The following is a 22,382-nucleotide window of genomic DNA, read 5'->3' as shown; positions in this document are numbered from 1 at the left end:
TTAAATCTGACCTTGTACTCCACTGGGAGCCAGTGTAGCTGGAAAAGCACTGGGTGAATATGCTCCCATGGCAGAGACCCCGTGAGGAGCCTTGCTGAAGCATTCTGCACCCGCTGGAGTTTCTGGAACAGCTTCAAGGGCAGCCCCACGTAGAGCGAATTACAGTAGTCAAGCCTGGAGGTGACCGTCGCATGGATCACTGTGGCCAGGTTAATGGAACAGCTGACATTACCCAGCAGCTAGCATAATTAGGCAGGGGTTTTTTTTGGGGGGGGGGTCCTGTTTTTGCAAGCTCCCGTTAAGTATTTTAACTCGAGTTAACTATAATCTCAGCACTGCACTTAGTGGATGTCAGGATTCCCCAAGACAGAAATCTGGTTAGCAAACTCCGTTCAATAATGAACCCTGGTTAGCTATGTCTCATGGTGGCGCCAATGAAATGTTTAACCACGGTTCAAGATTCAGTGGTGGAAAAAGAGCAAAAGGAATTCATGTCAAAGAGAATGAACTGGGGGGATGGGTTAGGTGCCTTTAAAATGCAACCAAACTGTAGTACAGTGGTGCCCCGCAAGACGAATGCCTCGCAAGATGGAAAACCTGCTAGACGAAAGGGTTTTCCGTTTTTGAGCTGCTTCGCAAGACGATTTTCCCTATGGGCTTGCTTTGCAAGACGAAAACGTCTTGCAAGTGTTCCGATTTTTTCCCGCTTTCCCCCCCTTTTTCTAAGCCGCTAATAGCCTTTTAGCCACTAATCCGCTACTCCTTTAATAGCCGCTAAGCCTTTAATAGCCGCTAAACCGCTAATAGCGCTAATCCGTCAATGGGCTTGCTTCGCAAGACGAAAAAACCGCTAGACGAAGAGACTCGCGGAACGGATTAATTTCGTCTTGCGAGGCACCACTGTACTTCACTTGTGCACAGAATTGACAATATGTTCCTATATGTATAAAAATATAAATGTATTAACAGCACGAGCAGATTAACTATGCTGTTTATCACTGCAGATGGTATCAGGAGTAAATTGTTGGAACAGGTTGGAGCCATTTATTTCCTTCTTATCTATGTGAATACAGGAAGTGAGGGGATCAAGTCAGGAGCCAAGAAATGTAGGCTTCAGTGTATGGTACATCCTTCTAACCTGTAGCATTGTAACAACCAGAGGTTGGCTCCTTCCCTGGAGCTAAACTCCTATAAAACTAAACATATCTTTACTTTATGACTTTCAGCCTTGAGTGCTTTCTGTCTAAATTAAGTATCCAACACTCTTCTGAAGCTGTCAAAGCTAAATCTTCAACAATTCCAGACATTGGGACACGCTGCATTTTGTGCATGATTTTGCCCAACACGGTCTTCAACAGGAGACCCTGAGAAACACCAGGCATAGATAATAAATTTCTGGCTCGGTGAATTCCTATTCTTGTAGACAGGAGGGAATTCAGCTCTGAGTTAGCCTGCACCTCCAAGGACTGGAGACGCTGGGCTAAAAAAGCTCTTTTGAGGCAGCTGGAACCTCCCACCAATCTTCAAGATGGCCGAACAAGGACAACTGTGAAACAACACTAAGGGGAGAAAACTACATTTGTCTTGTTCATCCTTCTCCTTTGCCTTTTCCACCCCTACCTGATAGGTCTGACACCTTCAGCATGCTTTGCGCTTCACTGCTGGGAAAACAGTAGTGAGCATTATCTACTTAGCCAAGAGATTTGAACCGCCATGTATCTTTGCAAGTTCCCATCCACAGGTCTCCTTGGTAAGGCTTCCTCTGCCGTATTATACTTCCTCTTTGTACTGGAGAGACTTTCCTGGCCCAACATACCCATCTTTCAGCTTCACTGGAGTGGAGCTGCCGGGGCCCCAGAGCAGTGGTAGTGGACATTCAGCCACTTGCCATCACGGCGGTGCCAAACACGGGTTTCTTCCGACTGCGTGGTGCGGGGTCGGCCTTGACCATCAATATACTGTGTCAAGCGGATGTAGGCAATGCAGGCTGCGTCATCACCAATAACGTGAACGTGGGGGTTCAGGATGGTGGTGTGGATTGGCTTGCTGTTGTTCTTGGACAATACTGGGGAGACATGTGAAACAATGAGAATTCCCCCTAACCTTGCAAAGAGAAACAGGTTTATTTCATTCATTACTTTGGTCACTTCCCCCCATAGATCACACATCTTTTGCCTTTCTTTCCATCGCAGTTAGACCATAATGAAGCAGTCTGACCAACTGCCCCACAAAACTCCTTCCTTTTCCTAATTGCTTCTATGCTCCAGGTCCCTCCAATAATTTTGTTAAAATGAATTAATCTCAGGCTCCTGGAGAACCAGGTTACTTTTTTTTATTATGACGCTGTGAACCTAAAGGATTTTTTGAAAATCAAAAACAATGGGTTTTTTTCCAAGGAACATATTGTGTTCTGGTGTTGCAGGTATATATTAACCTGCAACAGCAGGAAAAGTTGACTGCTAAGGAGAAATAAAACAAACATAAACAACATGCAGAGAAAGGAGCCATCATTTTTCTCCACCTGCCTCTGGGGAGCCTTCAGAGATTCCAACAGTCAGAGCCTGCTTATAAGTGGCTATATTTCAAGTGTTGGTTATAGCACGGAGGAAAGGACCTGAATCTTGCTTGATACTTATTCATGTATTCACTGCCTTTCTAAAGAAGTAGACAAGGTGGAGTTCACATCTGTGTCCTGCTACGACCCCCTCCCCGTTTCTTCCGCACATTGATGCTTATTTGCAGGGAATTTCTGTCAACCCATACCTCTAATAATTTATTCATTTATATTCAAGCAAGGGTGGAAACCAAGAGTATCTTCAAAACCACACGGTTGATAAATCAGATGGTTGTGAAATCACTGCTGAAGAAACCCTTTTTTTTGGAACCTGAGGATTTTAACAACTAATTGGCCAGTCGCAAATATCCACTTCTGGGGCTGCTATGAATCTTCGGACACTGCTGAATTACACCAACTATCAGGATTCATGTCAATCTAGTTTTAGGTGTGCCTTCAGCACAGAAACCAGAAACTAATTGCCTTGATGTCCCAAATGAATGGCCCATATAAGGAGAAGCTCTGTTTGTTCTTCTAGATTTTTCTGCAGCTTTCAATACCGTCAATCATGGTATCCTTATGGACAGGCTCTGAGGGTTGCAGTTTGATGGTGTATCAGGCAACTGATACAAAAATTCCAATTAAAAGAAAAACTAAGAGGAGAATTCTGGAGTGCAAATTTCCAGGATAATACACTTACAGTAAGCTCCTCACTGCCAATGTAAGTCCAGAGGTGGTCTTAAAACTGCAGTTCTTTCCTACTTAAGCAAGCAGGGTCAAGGGTAATTTTGGTGTTGCCAGTTATAGACCACTCACAGTTCTCAAAGTAAAACTTGTGGAAATCCATTCCCTCCACGAGATTCCCCAGTGCTTCAGGTTCAAATGAGGTTAATCCAGGGTCACAGATCTTCCTGCAAGAAACAAAGTACAAAGGATCTCATTGGTATCTGAACCTACAGCCTGTGTCAATATAGACTGTTTGCGCCATGCAGTTTTGATTCAGAGGGCTCCCCAACCAGGAACAGAAAGCTGAGCTTCCTTAAGTATTATAACCTATTTTCCTAAGCCCTAAGCAATCTGAGGCTTCAAGGCTAGGCACCTGCTGCTGCTGCTAACTTCTCATGAAGTGGGAAGCAGATCTTAAGGGAATGGAAGCAGTCTTCACATCTTAGGGTGAAAACACTAATTTTCAACCCATTCTCTAAAAGTTAAAAGTGCTTTTACTCTTCTCCCACACACGTGCCCAATCATATTCATTACCATTCCCACATTACAGTTTACGTCAAGTGCTCTAGGATTAAACCCCAGGCATTTTGCATTCCCTCCCAGCCAGCAGCTTTAAATTATTATATACTTTCAAATTAATCAACTATCTTTTCAGAGAAGACTCTCTGTCTAAGGGATGCAGAACTTAACAGCTAATAAAAAATTACTAGGTATGCTTTGTGTTGATGGGATGTTGCTGAAAGGTGGTGTCATTCTGACCACACTTCTTGTACACTTTTTTGAGCTTTTGACTTGTCCTAGCTCCTACCCTCTCGTGAAATGAATCAAACTGGGAGGAATCAAATCATGCCTTTCAGAAGAGAACACTCATCTCCTCCTGAACAGTTTGATGGAACACAGCTGGAATTCATATCTATACATGCCTTTGTTCCTTATCAACTTCATATAGGATGCTGGCTTCCCCCTACTTTATGACAGCCCTTTTAGCTTCCTAGAGAATGTGCTGCCAGGAAGAGTTTGCAATGCATTATGGGGGGAAAGAACACTAATCACTGACTTTAAGTTCATATGTTGGGAAAATAAGCTTGTTTGGTTGTGTTTATGTATGTGCATGCTTGCACACACTCCTCTATGCAACAGAGAGTACTTATTAGTATTCACCTCTGCATTTCTACTAAAGTAGCTGCATTTATTCATGTAAATCAGAGAATCTTTGGCCCTCCAAATGCCCTTATGGAGCCCCTTCCGTCTCTCATCATCCCGCTTCGCTGGGAAGCCAGCAGAGCAAGAGCCGCTGCACAGCTATCGCTCTTGCTCTGCTGGCTTCAGCGATAGCTGCACAGCTTCCTCTGGCTTTTCAGGGAGGTGGGAGAAGGGACGGAGGGCAGCGCGCCAGTCCCTTCTCCCACCTCCTGGAAAAGCCAGCAAGAGCCGCTCTATCTTTAAAGAGCCGCACCGAACAAGCGTGTCTGCGGCTCTTGCTGGCTTTTCTTGTTTTCCTCCTCTAAAAACTAAAGGTGTGTCTTATGGTCGGGTGTGTCTTATAGAGCGAAAAATACGGTAGGGTTTTGCTATTTTCTACTCCCCTTCTCCACCTCACCACCCCATGGTTATGTCTTCTTTGACCCAAATTATCTGGCTTCGAATGGCCAACTGAACAGCATGCCCCCGCCCTGTGTTTCTCCACTTACGTGTATGCCTCGAAGTCTCCGTTGTTGATTGCCTCAATCAGCTGCTCCGTTATCTTTATGATCTCTTGTTTACGCACTGGAGAAGGGAATAAAAAAAAAGAGGCAGCTTTACGGCACATGGGAGCTGGGACAAAACATATGGCAAGCAAGTGCTCCCTTCCGGAGATTCAACAGAGCAGTGTTCGCAGCGGTGGTTGCTCTCTTGAATTCCAGAACAGCAGTAATGACAGCTACATATTGGAAGGAATGGAGTCTGGAAGATGGAAGGAATGCAGGAAGAAGGGAGAAGGCAGCAGTTCGAACAGCAGCACTGATACGCCAAGAAAAGTCTCAGCTCTAACAATCTGCGCAGGACTTATGTGGAGAGCACCAAGGATCAGACTACCGTCACATTTCCATTACACTGTTTCTAAGGTGGAAAGACCCACTGCATCATTTAAATCTGAGGTGTAGATATGAAGAGAGAGGGGTCTACTGCAGGCATGATGATCCTGACCTCAATCATGGTTACAGCAATGGCAGCAGGGCCAGGAGCTCAGGCGCTCCCTCTGCCTCTTGAGCAACTTTCCTCTCAATTTTCCGTCCCTTATTGCATGCCCACTGTCACAAAGGGTACTTAATGCAAAACGTGGCTCCCTCATAAACCCAGGAGTGGAACCATGCTTTGAAGTGGGCGTGCAAACCATCGTTTCCAATGAACCTGGTTTGCGTTCACTGTAATTTGCACTGGCACATACAGAGAAAACCAAGCTGAGAAGGAAAGAATGTGAGAGTCATTCCAGAGGGAGCTCAGGGAAGGAAGGTGTGCCTGCACTGGAGGTTTACAAACTGCATTATGTTTGCACTGGGCCACAGAAGTCCCTCATTTCTTTGAACTGTGGGCTTCAGTTCCATAGATCCCCAAAGAGATGAACAAAAGGATGACACATTGACAGGTCTACAGAAACTGCCTATAAATGCCTGATTGATGGCTTAAGCCATCCTTTGCCAACCTAGTGCCCTTCAGATGTTCGGGACCAAGACTCCCACCAGCACAGGATCCAAAACAGCTCCTGAGAGCCTTCCTGTATCAAGATGTTGTGCCCATGAAAGATTCCTAGCTCTACTATCACCTTCCTCTTTCACCTGACCACCTCTCAGGACACAAACCACCCATCCATTTGTTAGCCTGAGCCACCTTATTCACATCTGCTCCTACTGCGTAATTATATTGGATTATGCCTTACTGTACCACTATTAAATACTGCTACACACACTATTTGTAGGAACGATTCTGGCACAATGGCACCTATTCTCAGCCATACAATCAGCCACAGCTCCTGTGGTCTCACTAGGAACTGTGAACCATCAGGTTGAATGAAGACCACCAGCCATGTATTGTAGCTTGCCAGGAATTTTGCACACAACTTTGTGGGGTTTTTTCAGTCTGCATCATGCACTGATATATGCTGTTTTGTAAGTGGGTGCAATAACATGTTTTTCAATTCAGGTAGGTATCCGTGTTGGTCTGACACAGTCAAAATAAATAAATAAAATTTAAAAATTGTCCAATAGCACCTTAAGAGACCAACTAAGTTTGTTCTGGGTATAAGTTTTCATGTGCATGCACACTTCTTCAGATGATGTTTTTCAATGTTTAGGGGGATTTTTTAAGGCTCCAAGTTTGAGCTTGTTCCAAAATGGCCGTGTACAGCAGAATGCCCCTGGGATCTGGCTTTCAAATGTACACTGTCTCTGTATATTAATACCTGTATAAGAGATTGTTTCCATGGGCATAGTGGTAAGAGTTGCCCAACAAGAGCTGGTGGGAGTAGAGGTGTCCCCAATTTTTAGAGGCACTGAGGCACCCCAGACAAGCAACAGTATCTGCTTCTCGTTTACTCCAATTCAATTAAAACAAAGCTGAGCAAGTTCTAAGAACTGAACCAACTGCAGGCCTTGAATGCATAGAGATATGCTACCTGGATGGAAAAGAACACTGACTTTCTCTGTTATTAGACATTTCTATGAGTGTGATTGCTCTTGGCCCTTGTTTTGGTCAAAAGAGATAGAGCTCAAGACTTAATTTGAGACTGTCTATAGTTCCACCAAATTCAAAATTCACTCAGCTGTTGCACACATAAATTACAGAAGTGTGACAGCAGAAAAGCTCTTGTTGGAACCATACGGGAACAGGACAAGAGGTAGTTTCTAGGATTCAGGTCTGAGCTGAATCTGTTGGTGCAAGGCACCACACATTGGAAGTCACTGGCTGCTGTTCATAAGAGTGTTTCATCTACACAGGTAAGACATATAGTCACTAGGCTTCCCTGGAGTCCTTTGAGGTAAAGGGCAGGGCAGAAATGAATGAATGAATGAATGAATGAATGAATAGCCAATAACAGCAACAAGACCTCTGTAAAGTGGGACGAACCGGTTCATACCCCATCTATCAATGTTTTTATTTCCCAGAGCAGAAAGAACAGCTCTCACTATCAGCAAGGCCATCAATGACTTCACATGCCTTATGAACTTTCTGTATGGATGCTACTGTTGCTAGTCTTAAGTGATTATGACGGGACCTGTTTTTTCACATTTACAAGTGAAATGCTGTCCCAACAACAGGGGGAGCATATGGATGTGCTGAGGTGGCCTGTGCATCACATGGAGAGATGCAGTGTACATTTCGAACCTTCACCTCCTGCTGCATCCTCCAAAAAAAAGGAGCAAAAGGCACCTCTATTTTGTCTCCCTTCAGTGCCCCAGCTGCACAGATTGCAGCTGGCCAAATCAGAGAGAAGACACCCCAGGAATTACCACATTGGCATTTCCCATGCAGAAATGGTTTGGAAGCACATGGAAGCCATTCTCAGACCCTCAACATCATACATGCAAGCTGCTGAACCATTTCCCTCCAGTGATGCTTGGATTTCACCTGGAAGTAGCACACTTGCCTTCCAGTTCTCTATTGTGGTGAATGCTTAGGAATTGCAGCTACATAACAAGAAGTGTTGTATGGTGTATGAATATACAAATACACTCCATGCCAGGCCCAACCACAACACTGTCTACACTGACTGAGAATGGATCTCTAAGGTTTCAGTGTCTTTCCCATCACTGTAGCCAGAAAACTTTTTCAGGGGAGCCATCAGGATTGACGTTTTACAGGCGGAACGTTATGATCTACCACCAAGTAACACCACCTTACCCTATCAACATACAGGAACTGAGGCTACAGAACAAGGAGAGCTCGATGATATCAAAATACTGGTATTTCTCTAAACATCCACACAGCAATCTCCAATGCATTAAAACTGTGGAAGTGGATGGAATGGTGACAGATGGCATATCTATGGTACGGATTTATTTATTCCGAGTTCGGAGCTTTGCTAAGGCTGGAAACTTTAGATGGAGTAACTTTTTTTGCTTTTTTGTCGGCAATTGCAGCTTGAGAATTGTGCTTGCTGTTTGGGGCTGATGTTTTCATGTGCCTAACGGAGGTCTGAACTGGGCTTCTTGCTCCTAGCTAGCCATTTCAGGAGAAAGAAGTAATTCAAAGAGGGGGAGTGAGGGAGAGGAATATATATCTTGGAAAAATGAGAGATAAAGGTTCAGAAAAGGTAGAGAAGTAAGGAGGCTAAGTACTAGGTTGATTTTTTTTCTACTCCTGCTACTACAAAGCTAACTTACATGGCGGATTGTTAAGTGCAAATGGAACTACAGGAGTTAGAACAGGCTCCGACTGAGCGCGATCCAACTCCACAGTTTGCCCTGGGCTGTCCCAGGCAAGTAGTTTCTCTTCACAAGATTGTGTAGTGGTAGCTGCAAAACAAATGCAAGCACATTAAAACAAAAATAAAAACCAGAAAACAAAATAAGGACTGTATTGAAAACACACACACACACACACACACACACACACACACACAATCCCAGAGGCAGCAATGCCACCAACTTCTGCAATGCAAACCAAGTGGGGCAACCGGATCCCTACAAAGAGATTCAGTCTTTCAAAACAGCAACTTGGCAGGGGGTTGGACTCGATGGCCCTTGTGGTCTCTTCCAACTCTATGATTCTATGATTCTAACTAAGAAACACAGTAAGATTTGAGGAAGGAGAAGGTGACGTGATCTAAACTCCAAATCATAAGAGCAACAGAGAAAGCACAGAAGCAGGATTCCCTTGCCTCCGCCTGAGTCGGGTTTCTACATGACCCTAACATGCCTCATTGTGGTTCTACTTTACAGGAGGGGGACAAAGGCTTTGCAACGGTTTGGAATGGAAAACGATGTCTCCTTTTGTCAACGAATGTTCATTCCAACTAGGCAATGCTGAATCCAATCCTCCAAATACTTTCTCACCAGACCTATAGGTTTTGGAAGAGGGTACAGTGGTGCCTTGCAAGTCGAAAAGAATCCGTTCTGTGATTCTCTTCGTCTAGCGGTTTTTTCGTCTTGCGAAGCAAGCCCATTGAAGGATTAGCGGATTAGCGCTATTAGCGGCTTTTAGCAGCTTATCTGCTGATTGGATCAGCTGATAAGCGGCTTAGCGGCTTAGAAAAAGGGGGGGAAAGGAAAAAAACCCCGCAGGAACTCATAAGACATTGTCGTCTTGCGAAGCAAGCCCATAGGAGATTCGTTTTGCGAAGCACCTCCAAAACGGAAAACTCTTTCGTCTAGTGAGTTTTCCGTCTTGCGAGGCATTCGTCTTGCGGGGCACCACTGTACTGTCTGGAGAGGAGATAGAGAGATCATCTCCATATAGGCTTTGAATTACAAATGTAAAAAACAAAAACCATGTTGCTTCGTTAGCTGTTCCCTATCACTATCCTCCCATGCGCCTGCTCTTAAATGCCCACGTTCAGCTTCACGCACACATACAGCTCACGGAAACAAAACGACTTAAGACAAAATTTTGCAAGTTGTTATCTCATTACACAAGTGGGCTGTTTTAAAACAGCATGCACCCAGTCCTGGTTTTAGAGTAAAATATGAGCCGAGATGCTAGAGCTGAATGGAGTATTTCAACTCTAAAAACCAAGGGGCACTAACAAAGAAGTCTCTGAAGGATTGATAGCAGATAATTTCAGGTGAACAAGAAAAGAGTAGGGAAAAGGGGGCAGGGTTTTCAAATCTGTTTTTTACTAGATAGGGGCTGAATTTGCTTGTGTTTCCAATTCCCTGCTGAAGTGTGCCTCTTCAATGAGGGAGAACCTGAAGTCAAATTGCTAGTGTTTCTCATGCGGTCCCTATGCAGGATCTTAACCACAGCTCTGACACATCTGCAAAAGTTCCCCAAGACGGATAGTGAGGAATCTAGACAGCTATACTATCCCCGAGTTGCTGCTGGACAGAGAAAATATATCAGAAATGGGTTTTTGAGTTCTGGTTTTTCTGTGTGTGCAAGTGATGTGCATGGGTTCACACAACTGCAGTTTAAGTCTTCTGATTTTAATTGCTATACCAATGATTTCCTTCCACACCGGTGGGCAATCCTTCATAGGTTTCGTGCTGTGTTCTGTGATCCCTCCCCACCCATTTCCCATGAATAGACACTTGTAAAGATGGTGCGCTGTGTTTGTTTGCTCCATGTACAAAAGCTGGAAGACCCCAGCCAATCAGGAGTTCCTGTTTACATCTGCAATCACCACTTGTGGGATGAAACACCTTATCTCATGCTTATCCCTGCACCAATGTAGGAAAAGGATATTGTGTCCATAAGAGCTGTAACCTAACAAACTTTTTGGTAGAAGCCTTCCCGGCCAGCAAGGATTTCGGTTTACTGAATATTTCTGAATGCTGGTGCCGAATTAAACCTCTGCCCTACAATGGCTGATTAACATTCTACAGCCTTTTAAATGTGTCTGCGGGAAGGTGGGGTTTTCGTTTTGCTGTTTCGTTTTAAATTATTTACTTGTTTTTATCCCGTATTTTATTCTGTGAACCACCATGAGATGTTACGATGAAGGGCGGTACATAAATCTAATAAATACGATAATAAGATACATATATACCCCCAAACCAAGTGTCATGCCCAAGAATACACATCAATAAGCACTTTTTTAAATGATCGCAAAGGAAGTATATGGTATCTGGCTAAGGAAAAGAGGATATGAAATTAGCTAGATCATGATTTTGTTTTATTGTGGGAGGGAAAGGAGTTTCTCTGGAAAGTGTTACATGAGCAGAAATGGTTCCGGGCTGGGGTGGGGGGGAAGAGATGAATCAGATTGAAAACATGAAGTGTTGGAAATGAGAGTCAATATTCTGTAAGAATATTGCAGAAGCTGAAGAAGACAGAGAAATGGGAGAAGAGAGAGTCACAGTAGGGAAAGGAATGCTGTGGAGGACTGTAAACCCTGGACTTACTGGCTGAGTAACAGAGAGAAAGCTGGGACTGCATGGACTCAGTCTGGGTTTTGCTCTCACAGTGACTCCGTCCTTCGAGCACTGAGCTGCCATCCCCGATGGAGAGAGGGGGCGCTTGCATGGCAAAGGATGCAAAACACACACACACAAAACATACACACACAAATAACAAAACAAAATAAAAAAAACAATGTACATTCAGTTAAAAAAAAAAAGATAATGGAACAGGACAAAACAAGTACAACACTCATTACAAAAAAATATTGCCGGTGAATCCTGCCAAGACATGACGTTATCAGGTATCGTGCACAGCTAAAGGCAGAGCTGGCTGCTTCTCCCTACACCATATAGCTAACACTGAAGCTGCCAACTGCGTGAGTCTGTTTACGATTTTTTTTCATGTTTACCTGCACGAATCCACTATCCACCACAAAGCTCATCTATAAACTACACTCACGTAGCAACGACGGATAAGTGGCTCAGCTCTGGCAGAAGAGTGGATTGTGAAAAGGCACTCTGGCAAAGAGCAGCTCATCATGGGGAAAGCAGATGCGTGAGAGAATGGGAAAGAAATGACAACGGTGGAGTAATTATCCTTTCAAGGGACTAGACGGCGAAATCAGAGCTTGGTTCATTCAATGGAGCATACAGTGGCTTCTCTTGAAAGGAATTTATCAAAAGCTCCCACATGCAATTTCTCTTGCAACGCATACCTTTGCTTTAGCTTTGCATACACACTTCAGAATTACAAGATGCTCTTAAGAGGGCACTTCCTATACTGATGTTTACAATATACTGGCACATATGGGATTTGAAGCCGATATGCTAGGTTAGGCCATTTGCCCATGTAGCCTAGTACTGTTCGACTCTGACTGGCAACAGCTCTCCAAAGCCCCCGGTGCTCATGCCAAGGACTAATCCTAGGACTTGGTGCACAGAAAGTATGTGTTCTATAACTGAGCTATGGGGCTCTCACTTCAGAGCACATACTGATGCTCTTTTTACCACCACACCACTCCTTATTAAAGCATGCACATCTGAGTATTAGCTTTGCCTACAGGCAAAAACAGCTAATGCTCTTGACAAAAAATATTCTGTGTTATGAGCACTCTTGCTCTCTTAGGAGCCCATTTCCTTGAGTAGAGTGTGGATACTCTCACGTACCAGGTCTGTGACCAGTTTCTGTGCCACTAGGCTAAGTTTTGTTGGTATTCCAACAAAGGAGTGGGAAGTAGCACATACTTGCTATGGTGGTCCATTCATAGATGCTGGCCGTCCACATTTCTTTGTTTCCCTCTGGCACTTTTCAGGTGGCTAGATTTAGGTTAGGCTCCCCCAAGTTGCTAACACTACACTCAGGGAAGAAGGTCCAATTAATGGCTGAGGGCTGATAGATTAGTCTTATGAACTAGCCAAGGCAAGGGGACATTTCATAACGGCATTCTCAAAGGGTTCTGTGCATGTAGAAACCTCAAATCCTTTTCTGGAGCTGTCATCCCCCATCCCTTCTTTATTTTACTGTGTGACTTGCTCACACATATGGGCGAATGAAAGTGGGCTGATCCTTGATGAGGCATGGCCTCCTGTATGGAAAGGTTTTTTGCTGAGTATTAAAGAGTCACTATGGAATGCACCGAGGGTTTTGAACAGCTTAACCAATCCGGCAGTGCCCCTCATCCCAAGTGCTCTTTGATGTCAATGTTACATCGATGGCTACTGCTACGATGCAGTCTTGTGGCGCTGCTGACCTAAATTATGAGACTCGTTCATATGGTCTGTTGACCTATAAAAGACCATATGGGTCAAGATCTAGGTACGGTAAAGGTAAAGGACCCCTGGACAGATAAGCCCAGTCAAAGGCGACTATGGGGTTGTGGCACTGGTCTCGCTTTTCAGGCTGAGGGAGCTGGCGTTTGTCTGCAGACAGCTTTCCAGGTCATGTGGCCGGCATGACTAAACCGCTTCTGGCGCAACGGGAAACTGTGACGGAAACCAGAGTGCACGGAAATGCTGTTTATCTTCCAGCCACAGTGCTACCTATTTATCTACTTGCACTGGCGTGCTTTCGAACTGATAGGTTGGCAGAAGCTGGGACAGAGCAACGGGAGCTCACCTCATCACATGGATTCAAGATCTAGGTGTACTGGTAGAGGCAGAGTTATGTAAGAACTATAAATTGGGGTAAATCCTTTAAGAAAGCCCTACTGACCAACAAATAACTTCAGGCTGCTCAGCTTAAGTCTTCATTCAGGTTAGGAGGGATATGCCATCACAACACAGTCTTCCCCGACCTCAAGTCTGCTGCTGAACTATAACCCCCAGGATCATGATAACTGGCCATGCTGGCAGAGACTGATGGGAGACTTACTAAATATGCCAGTTGTCCAACATCTAGGGACTGAAGGTTGAGGAAGGCTGTTGTATTGTGGTCCCCTAAGTCTGAGTCTTACTCCTGCACTGCAGCTAGGTGAGGAAGGCAGGCAGGCAGGCATAAATATAAGACGTTCTCCCAGGCAAATATCTCTCACAAAGAGAATGTAAAGAGCATCCTCCCTCCCAACCAAATGGTGAGCCATCTGTGTTCGGGCCCAATTTCACACAAGTGTTCTGATGAGCTGAAGAGAATGCAAGTTGGTTCCTTACGTATTTTTGGCCGGTGGGACTAGTCTACGAATAGCTCCTTGCACTTGCACAAGGAGTGGTGATATAGCAGTCTGCACCCCCAAACTTCCAGGATTAGGTGAAATCTCAAAAACTTTTCAGAAGGCAGAGAATCGCACATGCCTTCCTTAGACAACAGGAAGTCCTTCAGCTAGCAAAATCCTTATAGCAGCCAGCCTACAGCCTCACTACACTTATTCCTCCAACTACAACTAGGGGAAGGGAACACAGACCAATTGCATCAACAGGTAAGGAGCCTGGCATGGAAAACTGCTCTGCCAGTGGGTCTCTGCCAGTGGGTGTTGGCTATCTTGCCCGCTTGCAGCCAAGGAACCTACCCTTCAGCTCTTCATCTTCAGTGGTAGTATTACAGCTCTCCGTGGAACCCTGCAGGAAAGAAGATTGGTAGATGGAAGTATCGAAACATGAATGACCGGGGGCTTTATAGACTGAGAGATTTCTATATAAATGGGAAACCTATCAAAGAAATGGAATTTAAAGGAGAAATGGGGAAACATGCACATCCCTTGGTTTGCAGGGCAACAAATCAGCGCTTTTCTGTGCAACAAACCTTCTGCCACGTGTGATCTTTCCGAGTTGGAAAATTAAATTCTTATTTCTCCACACTATTCAAAAGGTATAATTTCAAATATTTATACTTTTTTTTTGCTCAAATATGAACCCGGACAACCAAGGAGGTGTAAGAATGCCCTGCAACACAGATTTGGAATGGGACATAAAGGAAGATACTTGGTTAGTAATATTTGCGGGGGGGACGATGACGACAACTCCTTTTCATAATACAGTGGTGCCTCGCAAGACGAAAAGAATCTGTTCTGTGATTCTCTTCGTCTAGCGGTTTTTTCGTCTTGCGAAGCAAGCCCATTGACGGATTAGCGGATTAGCGCTATTAGCGGCTTTTAGTGGCTTATCTATTGATCGGATCAGCTGATAAGCGGCTTAGCGGCTTAGAAAAAGGGGGGGAGGGGGAAAAACCAGCAGGAACTCGCAAGACATTGTCGTCTTGCGAAGCAAGCCCATAGGAAATTCGTTTTGCGAAGCACCTCCAAAACGGAAAACTCTTTCGTCTAGCGAGTTTTCTGTCTTGCGAGGCATTCGTCTTGCGGGGCACCACTGTATAAAGAAGTGTCATTAAAGTATAGGGCTCAGGTAGTACATGACTCCTGGAAGACTCTTGTATATAAAGGCATCTAGAAACCCAAGGTGCTAGAGGGGATGTTCAGAAAAATGGGTCATGCCTCCAATTTATGGTAGTTTTTTGGGCACCTGCTATAAACATTCCTGTTAAATAAGCCTACCCAGATGCTTAAGACAGTTGGGGTAATTTTATCTGTTAATTTTTGTATGCTTTAAAGCAGGGTTGAATTTTTTTCTTGCTTTTACTGCTTTATCTTTTGTAAACCGCTTTGAGGTGTTTTTGTTGTTGTTTTTAAACAACCAAGCAGTGTATAAATATTACAAAATAAATCAAATTAGCAAAAAAACAAAATGTTTCCAAGACTGATGGAGGGCACTGTTTATGATTCTTTAAAGGGCTTAAATAATAAAACAGAGTGTCACAGGTCCCTACATTGCAGGGGGTTGGACTAGATGACCCTTAGGGGTCCCTTCCAATTCTACAATTCTATGATTCTATGACAAGTGTCTGCTCTGATATGAACCTTCAGATTCTGACCTTTACCAGGGGAAACCCTGCCATAGGTATTTTATTTTTTAAGAGGTAGAATTTAGTGGTGCCTGGGGCAGGGCTTTGAGGTGGCACCACAAATCTGGCCACATTTGAAAGAGGAAAATGTTCCGGAAATTAAGATGAGGTAACAGGACAACGGTCGGGAACAAGGGCAGCAAAATGCTGCAACTACGTATTGTGAAAGCCATAGGGGTATAACGCAAACCACAACTTGATGGTGAACCGAGTTCCCCAGCTCTCTCCAGAATTTGTAGCAAAAGCTTGTACATACCCTCAAACCCACACACCCCACATTAGTTGCCAGTGGTAAGGGAGAGGGAAACAGAGAATGCAAAGATCTTGGGGCGCAAGGTAAGGTTTCCTATGCATTAACAGAAACTGGGAGAGATATCGGTTATGAGACTGCTTGTCTGGGTGCTTTCTATTAGACTCGGTTTTGAGGGACAGTGAAAAGGGTGTTTGGGACTAACGCATGTCCTTTGTGATCACTCACTTACCTTTATGCCATCATTAGCATTGTGCACAACAGTAGTTTGTGGTTCCTAATTGAAAGAGGACAGAAATACAAGTATCAGATGTCAGCTCCAAAACTTTTCTCCCTCCGTGTAGTGCCTGTTGGGAGAGCAAAGTGACAAGACCAAAGCACGAAACACCTCTATCCTAAAACAGTGTAAGTACATCCCATCCCATCCACCTTAAAGGGCCACTCAAGAGTTTTGGAAGAGAAATATCCAATTGTAATAGATAAACTTACAAGGAGACAAAGCCATACAAACCTCTCTATATCCAATTTTGTTTGTGAACTCTCTTCGGCCTGGAAGATTTCCAGCAGTGCTCAAGAATTAGTGACCCACGGAGGGTACTGATTATTTATTACTTTTAAAAGCCAACATTAACATTTCACCCAGATCAGAGAGGAGAAGCAGGGCTTTGTCTCCATGTTTCCCCCACAAATGTCTCTGGAAGGACATTCACAATTTCCCCACAAAAATGGCAGCCAAAGCTCCACAGCAAAGAACTGCTCAAGTAGGTAAGTTGCAAAGTCCCACAATTGGTTGAACTGACGTTTCCAAAATGAGACATTTTCAACAAAAAGAGGAGGGGAGAAGCTGAGCGGCACAAGAGCAGCATTTAAAAAGCCAACGCATGGTGAGGTACAGTGAGTAAAGGACAGGGTTAAAAATTATGAAACATCCCAAGGGGGAGGGGGAACCTCTCCGAAGCATTACACGGAGTAGAGAGCAACTATCCAGTCTCTTAAGACTCCTAACTTGCAGTCATTGCTGTATTCTTTTTGAGAAACTTGCCCAGTTCTGTTCTATGACAGTATCACAATGCCCACAATGTTCATCCATTTCTGTGGCCCACAGCCTACTTCCAAGTCTTTAAAAGAAGGCCCAGCGTGGGCATTGGTTGAGCTGTCAAAAACACAGGAATGTGCGGCCCCGCTGCAAGTGTGTTAATCGGGAAGAGTGAAAAAGTAAGTAAGCAAGTAAGACAAGGGCAGAGGTTTCCAATTCCTTCATTCTTTGGAGACTGGATGTCGTTGACCACTCCATCATGGCCTCCTTGAGGTCAAATTATATCAGGACAAGCTGCAGGCCTCACACACAGACACCACAGCGCTTCTGCACCTCTCACTTGCAAGGGAGCTTGGGATAAGAGCCGGGGGCAAGAGATTGCAGACAGAATTAAGCAGAAACACGGAGCAGCAACAGGCAGCATTCTGGGCAAGGGTAAGAACCAAAAGTAAAAACCAAAGAAGGGCAGATAAACAGTTGGGAAAGATACCATGGACATCTGCACTGGGGCTGATTCTTTTGCTGGGCTTACTACACTGGCTTTGTTGTTGGTCTGCGGCTAAGACAGAAAAACAGATGGTTTAGTTTCCCCCCCACCCTGCTGGGCAACAGTCATAAAAAAAACATTACATTGCTATTGCTGCAAACAAGACATTTCAGCTCAGTCCCTTCCCAAAGTCACCTGTGGAGGGGAAAGGAAACAGGAGAAGGTGTAGTGGAACAGGTCGTGCCTGGTTTGCCATCTTCCATGGCAAAGATGCACCCAGATACCCACGGAAGATTAAATAGGATACGGAAAAGAACGAGATGGGTATAGATGGGTTAGTCCAAAAGCAAAGTGGCAAGGAACTTAAGGGAAGATGAGTAGCCTAAATAGGAGTGTTAACTTAGCCAAGGGATGCAGGAGGTAAGAGAAGGGAACACATTCAGATGAACTGCAGTATGTTGGATGGAACAACCTGGTGGCTGGTCACATTCAGAAACCTTGTGGCTGGAGCAGAAGGAAGGAAGATATTCATGACTAATCCCTTAATGGGCCAGAGAAACCAATGTGTTCAACGACCTTCCCAGCATTCCACTTAAGTTTTTGATGTTGGACATAAGTTGGACTCATGTTCACACAAACCTAGTTCACTAAAATATCCTGACTTTATGTCCTTCCTTCCTTTCCTGCAGTTCTGGATCCTAGCATTCGAAATTGCAAGGGCTGGTTGACTCAAATGCCTCTCTCAAAGAGCGGAAGACTCCCAGCCCAATTATTTCCCAGTGTGAGCAATCCTGCTCGAATTCAGGTAAGCCAGAAATGTACAGGTTGTGGTCTAGATGCATGTTTTTCAAGAAGCAGGCAAACCTGGATGCTTGTTCTCCTTGGCGATGCACAGCAGAGGCCAGCCCAACCCTTTCCTGGCTGCCAAACAGCAGGCTGAGAAAGGAGCAGGTAAGATGAACTAGTCAAATGACTATCCTACTATGGGAGTCACTGTCAAGCTGAAACTTATTTAGCCTGTAATATCCACAGCGAAGTCATTTGGAAAGCTGAGAGGAGACCACTGGAAGTTGTGTATTTGCAGTTCACAGTGCACTGCACTGGCCCAGAGTATAGTCTGAAGATACATGATGCAATTCTACCGCTGAAACTAAAAGCAAATCTGGTCCTGGTTGGGAGATTGCCTAGGAAGCATATGAAAGCCGCTCTGAGCTCTTTAGAAAAAGTGTAATAAATGCATGATAAAATAATGGGAGAAGCAGATACCCTTTGGCAAAACGGAGTTATACTGACACAGAAATATCTTATTAACCTGCTCTATCAAGCACCTTCGCCACAATAGCACCATGGTTGCTCCACTATTATGCACTTCAACTGGTACCAAGCCCCCTGCCCCCCCCATCTGTAGTAGTTCCATATTCACCAACACATCAATTTGCAATATGAGTTAGGAAAACCACAGTGTTTCATGGTGGCCAACCATGCAATTTTCAGATATTCAGAAGGAGTGTCAAGGATCACCTGTAAGGATAGCAGAAACGTCTATAGGGAGAGGTCAAGAGAAAATTACACAAACAAAGTTGGGGAGATTTTTGTAACCTGGGATAACCCACAACTAATTTATTTACTTGACAGGGATTGGCCGACACAGTGTGCCCTCTTCAAATATAAACTCCAAGGCATTGGAGATCTACATCATACAATGCCACTTTGCTGTGTGTGAAAGAGGAAATCAAGCAACCATGTGGGAGAGTACCCCACCAAGATGAGGACAGGGTGGGGAAAGACCCTTCCAATTAATTAGCCCTGCCAAGATGGTTCCTTGAGCCCCCCTCTCTCTCACACACTCTCTCTCACTGCACCAGTGTGGCACTGCATCTAGGGAATGTGGCTCTAACAAAGCCAAGTGCAAGTGATGAGTTGGGTAGGTGCAACAAGTACAAGCTGAACACAAACCCTGTAAACCCCACACAAATATCAGCTTCATGGAAACAACTAACTTTAACCATGCCCACTCTGTAGCATGTGTAAGCAGTGCTTTCCAGAATTCTGCTCTGTTAAAATTATGCCCAGGACACACTCATCGGCAGGCTTCCTTAACCCACGTATTGAAACTGTTCACTATGCTATGTGGGCTAGAGATTTTCAAGTTCTAAAAGGTCCATGAGATCTTTGAATCCCTCCCCAGGGAGGTCAAGAGATGCCTCCACGTTGGCAGGGGAGATGATATCCCTGTCCCAGATCCCCTCGTGGCTGCAACCCTACATGGGGAAACAGTTCTGCTTTGCTTAATCCAGTTCTCGATTTCTCCCCCATAACCCATGATAAAAAGAGGAAGACAAAGCAAGTGTAAAACTGGGTTTCAAAATAGGTTCATTTGCACCAGCTAGGCCCTTCAAGATGGAAATTAAAAACAGAAAGTAACACGTGTGTTTCTGTACCTTCCACCACAGGGGACAATGTGCACATCACAGCAGATATAACGGTTACAAATAAAACCTGTAGCAAACGTTCTTGCTGCCTCATTACTTTTCATAAAAACACAAGTCCTTGTGAATGAAGACTTGATTCTCACACTTAGGATGCTGGTGGTTTTCTTCCTTGCTATGCTTCAAGCACCTCTCTCACTCTCTTTTCTTTAAGAATTCTGGTATTTAATGCAGGATAGGTCCCAAATGAAGATTTTTAAAATAAATAAATAAGTAAATAAATCTATTCATTGGGGGGGGGGACCCACTCTGCTCCTGAAGGGATTCCTGAATTCCCTGTTTTAAAGTATTAAAAATAATCTTCAAACCCATTCCTTCACTCCTATTGAAGATTATTTTTAATACTTTAAAACAGGGGTGGAGAACCTAAGGTCCTGTGAGGCAGTGAATGAAGTCCACTGGGCTTCTCTGTACTCTCCCCAGGGCAAACCCCTCATCCACTGCACTCTGTGCCCTCTGGGTTGAGGGATGCATTTATTATGGGGGTTCAGAAGCCTTTGACATCTGACTGACTGACTGGAACACAGCCTACTATACAAAAAGGTAATACACCCATCCGTTGCTTCCACTATTTGTTGCTTCTGGCTCCACCTGAAAAGGAATACGGCTCCCAAGCTGGGAAACCCAACCCTGTTTTATAATGAAGAACCGCACCCCAACAAAGTAATCCCAAAATCTCATTAAGCAATGGTGTGGCCAAGAAAAGCACTCACCATATGCACCTTGTGGTGTCTTTGCCACATCTTTGACTCTCACAAAGGGATGCAGAAGAGAACGTCTCCTGAGCTACCTAACATTGCAACCTTATGCATGTTTACTTGAAAGTAAGCTCTGCTGTGTTCAGTGAGGCTTACTCCCAGGTTAGTGAGCATAGGATTGTGCTGAATGCATTGGAAATCAGTAGTAGCAGTATTCCAAATCAGAGAGTGAAGACAGGTCAAATACATACACAGAGGTTACGCGGAGAATTCACAAGAGAAAGTGGATCTTCACATTAAACCTGCTATTAACAGACACGGGAGAGGGCAGCTAGTTGTCTGCCTTGACAGCAACTAGCATACACAACTGAAATAGTGGCAGGCAGGCAAAGTGTTCGTTCATATGCTGATTTACCATCTCCCCAATGCAGCAACTGGAAACACAGAAGCTGGGCCCTGCTGATAATGAGCAAGGCGGAAGAGAGTGGTTTCCTATAGAGAACATGACCTTGAGAGCGTTTAGCCCACACATGGAGGGAAACTGTGGTCCAGTTATCACGATATACAGAATTTTAATTTTGCTGTTACAGAGGGCAGGGGCCACTAGGAACAATGTCCACCTTCTGTTCTTGTGTCATCTGAAATACTAACTAAGGGGTTCAGGAGGTATAAGCAAGCTGTCACCTTGCATCAAGGCCATTTGTTCCTATGGTGTACTTGCATTGATGCTTTACCATGAACTTCTCCAGCTGAGCATTCAATGGCGACATGGCCAGCTCTGCTGCTGGTACTTTATAGTAGCAAGCAAAAAACCTGTTGATGAAGAGACCACATGGATTCTCCAGGAGTCATCCTGCTGTGTCAGATGCATAGGCTATCACCAGATATCCCACCTTGATTAAGAATAGGCTAAGTACTGTCCAGGCTAATGAGGCGACTGGGAGCAAGTACATGTGTCTTGTTTTGGAATGATAACAAAACCCTTAGGCCAAATGGTGAGGATCTCCCTGCCAAATGAAGAAAACCTTAACATTGAGGCCAACCACTAGTCTACTGACTCCAATGAGTGTTACTCTAGCTGGTAATCTCTGTTGAGGGGGGAGCATGGAGCAGCATCCTCTTGTGCACTTTGGAAAATAGCTAGGACCATTCTGCTAGGTAGGTTGTGATGCTGTTTCTTCCTTGCCCTGAACTGAGTGGTGGTGGTGATGGTAAGGTTGGGATCAACACTCATCAGTGTTGGTGCTAACCTTTAAAGTCCTAAACGGCCTCGGCTCAGTATACCTGAAGGAGCATCTCCACCCCCATCGTTCAGCCCGGACACTGAGGTCCTCCCCAAGGGTCTTCTGCTGGTTCCCTCACTGCAAGAAGCAAAGTTACAGGGAACCAGGCAGAGGGCCTTCTCGGTAGTGGTGCCCGCCCTGTGGTACGTCCTCCCATCAGATGTCAAGGAAATAAACAAGTATCTGACTTTTAGAAGACATCTGAAGGCAGCCCTGTTTAGGGAAGTTTTTAATGTTTGATGCTTTATTATATTTTATATATTCTGTAAGCCACCCAGAGTGGCTGGGGAAACCCAGCTAGATGGGCGGGGTATAAATAATAAAATCATCATCATCATGGCACATTCAGCAGGTACTGCAATGTGACAGACTATAACACTGCCCTCTATCTGCCTCATGGTTGATCTTTCTCTATGTTATATGTTGCTCTGAG

The 22,382-nt window shown here is 44.5% G+C and overlaps 1 protein-coding gene across 19 annotated transcripts in view; it reads right to left on the bottom strand.

Moving 5' to 3' along the window:
• The window catches only part of CAMK2G (calcium/calmodulin dependent protein kinase II gamma), a 172,300-nt gene that overhangs the window by 3,408 nt on the left and 146,510 nt on the right, over positions 1 to 22,382 (bottom strand). For 5 of the 19 annotated variants that reach the window (XM_081191678.1, XM_081191667.1, XM_081191679.1 and 2 more), the window contains 8 exons: positions 17,483 to 17,551; positions 16,189 to 16,233; positions 14,319 to 14,367; positions 11,320 to 11,433; positions 8,641 to 8,772; positions 4,972 to 5,047; positions 3,371 to 3,465; positions 1,817 to 2,065 (listed from right to left, as the gene is read on the bottom strand). In XM_081191678.1, the coding sequence (XP_081047804.1) occupies positions 1,830 to 2,065; positions 3,371 to 3,465; positions 4,972 to 5,047; positions 8,641 to 8,772; positions 11,320 to 11,433; positions 14,319 to 14,367; positions 16,189 to 16,233; positions 17,483 to 17,551 (816 nt within the window). In that variant the 3' untranslated portion in view covers positions 1,817 to 1,829. The remainder of the gene's footprint in view (positions 1 to 1,816; positions 2,066 to 3,370; positions 3,466 to 4,971; positions 5,048 to 8,640; positions 8,773 to 11,319; positions 11,434 to 14,318; positions 14,368 to 16,188; positions 16,234 to 17,482; positions 17,552 to 22,382) is intronic. The other 14 variants (XM_081191681.1, XM_081191683.1, XM_081191685.1 and 11 more) reach the window with 4 other exon arrangements.

Source organism: Podarcis bocagei (assembly GCF_964188305.1).
Source record: "Podarcis bocagei genome assembly, chromosome: 4".
NCBI classification, from domain to species: Eukaryota; Metazoa; Chordata; class Lepidosauria; order Squamata; family Lacertidae; genus Podarcis; species Podarcis bocagei.
This window is presented reverse-complemented; position numbering and strand designations above follow the sequence as displayed.